The sequence below is a fragment of the Oreochromis aureus genome, linkage group 18, assembly GCF_013358895.1.
Source record: "Oreochromis aureus strain Israel breed Guangdong linkage group 18, ZZ_aureus, whole genome shotgun sequence".
Taxonomy (NCBI): domain Eukaryota; kingdom Metazoa; phylum Chordata; class Actinopteri; order Cichliformes; family Cichlidae; genus Oreochromis; species Oreochromis aureus.
The window spans coordinates 27,453,354-27,461,700 of NC_052959.1; the positions used below are offsets into that span (position 1 = coordinate 27,453,354).

General features: G+C 39.1%; 1 protein-coding gene across 2 annotated transcripts in view; it reads left to right on the forward strand.

Annotated features, from left to right (window-relative positions):
- The window catches only part of LOC116328115 (zinc finger E-box-binding homeobox 1-like), a 70,934-nt gene extending 63,302 nt beyond the window's left edge, over positions 1–7,632 (forward strand). For both annotated transcript variants that reach the window (XM_031749823.2, XM_039602340.1), the window contains exons 7-8: positions 2,007–2,184; positions 4,203–7,632. In XM_031749823.2, coding sequence (XP_031605683.2) covers positions 2,007–2,184; positions 4,203–4,909 — 885 coding nt within the window. In that variant the 3' untranslated portion in view covers positions 4,910–7,632. The remainder of the gene's footprint in view (positions 1–2,006; positions 2,185–4,202) is intronic.
- Positions 7,633–8,347: the final 715 nt, after the last annotated feature.

Genomic DNA, 8,347 nt, shown 5'->3' on the forward strand with positions numbered 1-8,347 from the left:
TGAACTGAATTGTGGATCAGTTGCTTTAATTTGCTTGTGCTGAATAACTGAGAAAGAACTAAAACTTTTCAAGTACTCGCCAATCAAGTCACATTATGAAAGTACTTTGAGAGCGGGACATAGCTGCTTGTGTAGTCTGTCATCCAGCATCAGAAATAATGGGAAGCTGATCATTGCGGCGAGTGATAACCATGTTATATGTATGAACAAAGTTAGCAAGAAGTTTCTAATTAGAGCTCCGTTTGCTTCCCTAAAGTAACTGGTTGTCATGCACACCTACTTTGAAGTACTGAAGCAAAGAGTATGTGTCTATTCGTACTGAGACAAATTCAATACCTGGAGAGTCGACTATACATATGCCATATAAACCTTGTTGTTTTTATTGGTTAGTTCATCCTTCAAATTTCTATACGACTTTCCCAGAGCCTAACTCGATACTGCACTATTTGTTTTATGTAACTAAAATTTTCCCCTTTAACTGGAAATTTTAAAAAAGGAGAAAATTCTCACTTTTGACCAGTCCAGAATTGATGACTGGAATGACTATTTCCTTTTTTAATCAAGGATCTTTGCAGGGAGTGAGGGTTGTTTCCTTTTACACTGAAACAAACTACTTACAAACTAAGCATCTATAGCTTACTGGAAACACTTACATGCTACCTTTAGGTGCGTTTTGCTGTGGAAAGTACCAGAGTTAACCCAAATTAAAAAGCATCCTGTTAGTGTCAGTCCTTCAACACAAAAAACAGAAGAAATGTGCGTCATGAGAAATAGAAATTAAAAAAGCCTGAGACATGCTGAGTTCAGCAGTCAAAGTGAGAATCGGTAGTCAATCAGCAGCCACAAAGCAGTCATAAAAGTCTGCAAGAAGCCATTACATGCTATCTAAGAAACAGCAACAAACATTAGTTACATGAGCTGGAGCCAGTCAGAGTCAGAATGTACCAGACATCGTTAGCATTGCGGTTGCCACTTACGATGACCTGCAGTCATTATTTTACCAGTAATGACTCATTAGTTTTTAGGTAATTCTCTGATTCCATTAACTTGAACTGTTCCTATCTACTTCACCAATACTATTAGCTCAGTTTCAATCGATGACAGTAGCCTCGTGAACTCATTAAACATTTCAATAACATCCTGTCCTCATTACATGTGATGACTCTGTAGAACACCCAAACTGCTTTTGAGTAATACGATATCCTCAAACCAAATTTACTTAAACATGAGACCTCGTGTCTGTGGAGCTGCTGATAGAAACCATCTGGACAGTGCACCGCAGCATGAATTTCATAAGTAGATATGGGCCGAACTATCCAGTTCAGTTAAATTCAGTTTTAGTCGCCTCAAGGCACTTTATTTTGTAAGGTAAAGACCCTAACATAATAGAGAGAAAACCCCCGAAATAAAAAAAAACCCTGTGAGTGAGCACATGGCAACAGTGGAGAGGATAAACTCGCTTTTAACAGGAAAAAGTCTCCAACAGAACCATGCTCAGGGCCAAGCAGCCATTGACTTAAATTAGCAAAGGTGAGACCTGGCAGCCTAATTAGTCCAGCACATCCATATCTTTAAACCTTAATGGTTACACAGATGATTGAGTTAGGGGGGAGGAGTTCTTATGAAGGGAAAAACTATCCAAGGAGCTCAAATACAAGGCTGTTATATGTACAAGGCTGTAAACATGCATTTTAAACATGTGAGTCTTAAGGTATCGACTTGCTTTTGGAGCCAGCCTGTAGTGTCACCTAGAGGATCTTTTATGTTTGCACTTGCTGCTTAATTCTCAGTAAGCTAGAGTATTCACACTAGGAGAATTATCTACCTTTAAAGTGAGGAGCTTCACTGAAGGCTCTCAAGAAAACATTTTCAAGAACAACTCAGTCAAAGAATGAGCTCTTCACATACCTCTTACACAATATTTATGGTGAAACTAGCTTTCCTAAAGGGTAGGATGGGGCAGTAAATAATGTGACTCCAACATGCTTTAACTCCGTTCACAACAGGAGAAGCGTGTGGAGAGCAGCTCTGATGGTGTTTCCACAGTGGAGGAGCAGAACGACTCAGATTCAGCCGTGGTGATGAAGAAGCGGCGGCTGGAAAATGGCGTCTACCCCTGTGATCTTTGTTCCAAGGTCTTCCAGAAGGGCAGCTCCCTGCTCAGGCACAAATATGAACACACAGGTACATCTTGTTTAAGTCAATTTTTCAGCTTTAGTCTATTAAGCAGGATTTCTGTTACATCTCAAAAGAGTTCTACTTTTGAAGGCTGTGTTTTTACGTGTGACATCATCCCTCATTAACTACGCTGTACTCTGAGACTTTTATGGGACACCTGGCCTGTAAATGTCCCAGTTGTCATCAGTGCTTATAGACACGTAACTGGTGCGGTGAATTATAAAGGATATTTCCCCCGTAGCTCCAGGTAGCATCATATTGGCATGTGGTTTTATTAAAATCTGTTAACGGTTATCTTGACACTGCACTACTGTGTGTTGGTTCAGCCTTGACATCATCCACTTTGATCATTTTGTGTAAGTTTTAATGAGTATGGGTATGTCAGCGATTACTTCTCCAGGTGCTGAGAGTTCTGAATACTTAACCTCTTCAGTTCCCCATGCCCCGGTACCGGGGCAAAAAAAAAAAAAAGATAAAAAAAGTAGAGAAAAGCAGAAGTCCGCTAAAAACACTTCCAAATCCAACCAGAAATTCTTCAGACTCCAAGAAAGCTATCACTGTATCCACACAACGGTTTTAATCAGACCAAATTCATCGAATTATACTTACAAATTGGCCCTACTCTTGTAACATATGAGCTTTGTTAGTGAGATTTTCTTTTGGCAGGGGGATGTTAAAAACTATTAAATGCTGTACTCTAAAGACACTTTAAAGCCTGTTTCATAAAAGCCTCTGATAATGTGTGGCTTTGATCATTTTGTGTAAGTTTTAATGAGTATGGGTATGTCAGCGATTACTTCTCCAGGTGCTGAGAGTTCTGAATACTTAAAACAAACATTGGCTCCCAAGCTTGTTTTGCTTGTTAACAATTTAAACTTCTGATTGAGCAAAATTAAAATATATATATTTGTGTAATTCTCCCAATGAATTGTAAAGTATCAGGTTGTTTTTTTCATAGGTAACTGTTTTGCCTTTAGGCGTTTTGTTGTATTTCCAAAATGTTTTTGCTAGAACAAACTCCAACTGATATTTAGTATAATATGGCTCCCAATGAAGAAATGCTGGAAATATTCACATTTTTGGAACTGGCACTGGTAAATCTTAAAGTTAAACATTCAGTTGTTTGGGAAATAAAGCAGCAGTTTCTGTCTGTTTTTAATTTAAAGGTACAATGCATATAATTAACATGAGCCCTTAGGTTCATCATGTAAATTAACTAGATTTAGTCATGCATATTAATCTTCATCTGTAGTGCATCTGGAGATTGATGGCAGTGACAGCCACTGCCAGCAGCTGTCTGCTTCCCTCACTGCAGAGCATGTAAAGCTGGTGAAGCAGTGGTCCTACTACCTTTAATGCATCTAGGTTTGAGTTAAAGAGACCTGTGATTTGGCTGCAGTCATGTTTACCTGTCCAGTGTAAACCTCAGATAGGCCTGCACTGCTGCTGGTGCAAGGACAGAGTCAGAGTCGGTAACTCATTTAAGCTAAGTTAGGCACAATAAGTCATGAGATATGACGTGAGCAACTGAGGGAACACTGAAGTGAGGGCCAAGAATGCACAAACAAACTTGTGTGAAATCTTTGTTCATGCTGACAAAGAGACAGATGTTTAGCTGCGGTAACAAATCTGTATTCTGTATCACCCAATTATTATAGTTACAAACGCATTCACTTATTTATGCTGTTTTAATTGTATTTATAATGTAATATTTGAATTGTTCAAACCTGCTTATGTTTATTTGAATGAACAAGCAAGCTTGATTGATGGCAGGGCATGTTTGCTGTCATTGTCTTCAAGAACCCATGAAGATCATAATGGCAAAGGCAAGTTTATCTATATAGCGCATTTCATTACAAGTAAAGTCAATGTGCTTAACACAGAAGAACATAAAAGCGTGCCACAGGCAGTGAAACAACAAAATATAATAAAACAAATCAAACCAAAATAACGAACACTCTGTTACACTTAATGCAGGCAAAGAAGCACAGTTCCTCTCTAACTCGCTCTGGTTTCATCTGCAGGAAAACGACCCCACGAGTGCAACATCTGCAAGAAGGCTTTCAAACACAAACACCACCTGATCGAACACTCGAGGCTGCACTCCGGTGAGAAACCCTACCAGTGCGACAAGTGCGGGAAGCGTTTCTCTCACTCAGGCTCGTACTCCCAGCACATGAATCACCGCTACTCCTATTGCAAGAAGGACGGGCCAAACTCGGGCTCCGGCTCGGGGCCACGCAGGGATCAGTCAGAGCTCGGCAGCCCAAGCGCCAGGCTGCAGTCAGACAGCCGGACCACGACCCCGCCCTCCCAAATGGACTCAGACGAGAGGGAGAGTGAGGAAGAGGAAGACGAGGCCATCTGCATGGACGACATACGGGTAGTGCAGGTGGACGATGGCGAGTGCGAGATCTACGAGGGTAACTTTGACGACGACGAGGAGGAGGAAGAGGGAGAGGAATTAGCAGAGGAAGAGGTGACAGCAGAAGAAGAAGAGACTGAAAAAGAGAAGGGGCAGGAGGAGTTTGCCTGTGACGTAGTAGAAGTGGAGCTGGGAGATGACCACGTGGAGGACGCCGAGATGGAGGAAAGAACCGAAGAAAAGGAGGAATCAGCAAGTGTGGATGCAGAGAAAGCGGCAGACTGTGAAGCGAATACAGACAGCAGCATCAGGGACGGGACAGAAAACACCGAAACAACAGAGGAAGCGGTGACAGACGCCAAATGAAGGAAGAAAATTCTTCGGGACAGTTGGAGTGTGTCGGTCACTGAAGTCGGGTAATCTTAGACAAAAACCACATCTTGCCATCAGAAGAAAGTCACGGCAGTTGCCTGATCTTAACGGTCCACTACTGTGTACAAAAACCCAGGTGTGCCTGAACTTGAAAAAAGAAAAAAAGAAATAGAAAAAAAGAAAAAAACGTGACTTTTTCTTTGTGAAAATGAAATATCAGTGTTTAAAATTGTTTATAGAAGTACAGATTTTAAAGTAGAACTCACCCATCAACGCGTTAGACTTGTTACTGAGACATCCCAGGTTGCTTTGTTTTGTTTCTTTTCATTCAGTCAGTGTTAACTAATCGTGTTCTTGTTTGAAAACCTTTTAACCTTTAAAGATGAGAAAGATTTCTATACCTTTTTATTGCCAATGAAGTTTCCTAAAATCAGTATTTTATTGAGTTCTACGAACAAAAACCTCTGCACTACAGTATTCCTGGTTTACCTATGGATACATGCCTCATGCATTGTATGCCCTTCAGTGTTATATATGTACACTAGCTAGCGAAATGTTGTTTGTGTTAGTGTTACTCTTTGCTAGCTAGCATTACTGTTGATTTCAGTTTGACTGTTAGCCTTAAGGAAAACAAAGTATTCTTGGGGAGGGTTGGGGGGTGGGATGGGGAGTCCGGGATGAGAATGCAGCTTCTGTACGCCATAACCAAATTTGTCCTATCAGGGAAGGCAGAGTCACAACCTCAAAGCCAGCATGGCGCGCCTTTGTTTTGCTGCTCAGCACAGCCCGAACGGGTGGAGTCTCCAGGTGAAGACATAAAAGCAGACTCCGACCTCGTGGCTTGGCTGTGGATCCAAAACAGACGCGCCTGTTCTTACCAAGCTTCTCCTTATTTTGGTTGAGTTTAGTTCTCAGCGAGTGTTTCAGTATTATCAGCTTATATATGAAGTCAAACTGTACGTGAAGGATCGGGGCTTTTTTTCCTGCTCCACCCCAATGCCTCCAGCCTTATGCAAGACCTGTGTGCTGTTAAAAGTGCCATTGAACAGTGTTATTATTTTTTTTCCTCACACATGTAGCCAGTATTATGTCCCTCTGTTACTTACACAGGAGCCATGTTGACTAATGTTTGTTGACTTGCACAGAACAGCAGATTTGTCACAGCAACAAAGAAGGACACTTGGGAAACAGTATTTGGGCTTAACTAAGAACTAATAACTATTCTCTCTGTTTTGTCTGTAAAAAGACAGACCCCCTGCCCAAATAGCCCACTTGGGGGTCACGTCTTGTTTCATTTTATCTGCCAAACTAAAAGCTAGAATTATTTAGTTTACAATGGTTGTTTTTTTAAAAAGACAAGTTAAAGCCAGAGAATGTTTAGCATTTTTCAATCAGTAAATTAAATCTACATGCATGTCTAAAAGTTTTGCTTTTGTTCCTGGTACTTAAAATTGCATATTTGCTCTTGACTAAAACTTTTTTGTTACGAATTACTAACTCATCAGCATCCAATGGCTGCAGCTTGTAGGTCCAAAGTTTGAGGTTTAGAGCAGTGAAATGTGTTGAAAAAGTTTTAGTTTTCTTGTGGATCTTAAAATGCCTTCTAACGTAAGATAATCAGTTTCCAACTTTCGAACTGCATAAATCCAAATTTTTAAAAACCCTTCAACACTCACTCAGTAATGTGCCTCACCAGGTCGGCTCAGGAAGAGATAAACCAGACCAAACCCACACAAGTTTAAAGTATAAAACGATGATAGAGAGACTCAGTAAGTTAGTCTCACTTGTGCACTTATTATTATTACTTTCAGATGATGATTAAAAGAAACAAATTCATTGTGGCAAGCTGTCCCGCACTTGAGGTAACAAGCGTTAGTGAATGTGGTCTCTGTTGAAGAATTTTTGCGTTGGTTTTACCAGACAGTGTTTATAGTATTAATCTGTTTTACTTTTTTTGTTTTAAAAGTATGTCCTCTGTATTTTTTTGTCAACAATGGCAGTATTAGAACCCTTTTCACAGATTAAAAAAAAAGTATACCTGTTTAGTTTTTAGAAGACTTTTTTATATTTATGTGTCTTATTTTTATATTTTCTTTTATGGTTATTTATTACACATTGTAGTGTACATTACTGTAGTTTGAATTGATACAATAATATATTTTAGTATGAAAAATAATCTCGAGACAAACAAAAAAAAAAAATCCCAAAATGTGGTTCTGGGAAATGAAGTTTGTTTTAACAAAAAATGAAAAAAAGAAAGACATTAAAGGAAAAAACCCCTAAAAATATAAAACATGTATTCTGTAAACTTGACTTCGGTTTTAAGCTAAAAAGAAAAAGAAAAAAAAAACAGGAATGAAGTGACAAATAGAAACTGTTACATGTGCATCCGCTCTTTGCGTCGTTATAAAGCTACTGAATTCTAAAACTCTGTGATTTTTAAAAGCATGAGTCGTCGCCGTTTAAATGAAGGATCTTGTTATGAAGACGTTACTCCTCCCTTTTTTCAAATTTTATTTTGAAGCCAAATTTCCAACGTCCCGTCACCCTGTTTTCCGTTCTGTGCCAACTTGTTCCATTGTACTGTTGAAGGCTGCATATTGTTTGTCCTCTCCGCACCCTTTGTAAATCCACTGTCTTTTTGTATTGTTTTTATTTTAGGTTTGCTCCATTTCTATGACTCCCCATCACAATAAAATGTAAGACAGCAATTTAGAGTGACTGGATTGTTTTTTAGTCGTCTGATGGAAATTTTCTGTAAAGTCTTTTCCTCAGAAGGTTTCGATTAACACCCCGGTCTTTCCATCTATAAACTTGTCCCCCCAAAAAAATGCAAAGTGCAAAATATTTATATAAATTTATGAATACAAGCAATATCAAGCAGCTACTGAGATGATCTGGACAGTGTAAAGAGACGACAGACTTCCCTCATGATGACGAAGAAGACATTTTTTTTTTTTCATGTACATTAAAAGGTGAGGATTTAATATTTCAGTATATCAGTGTTATTCAAACACATGTGGAACCCTTACACCAAGGAGGTCAAACTCATTTTACATCACCGACCACATTCAGCTCACTTTGATCTTAAGTGGGCCCAGCCAGTGAAACTACATGATAAATGTGCAAAATCACAGAAACAGTTCTGGTAGTTCAAAATATAATAATTATAGTAATTGATTCACAGAAAATGTTTTTTTTTTAAACTGTGGACTGCAAAAAAACCCCAGACATTTCTATAGTAGATAGACAGAGATACTTTCTGCCTCTTCATTGGTTTCTAAAGTCAGGAGACTTTGCTCTCTCATTCGATTATGAGTTATCCATCACAATTCAGTAGGAAATGAATATTATACAGGTAATCCTGCTTCTTAAACTATGGTATGACCAAGATTGGTTTTAAGGAATATGAATCAAAATGAGTGGCTGAAC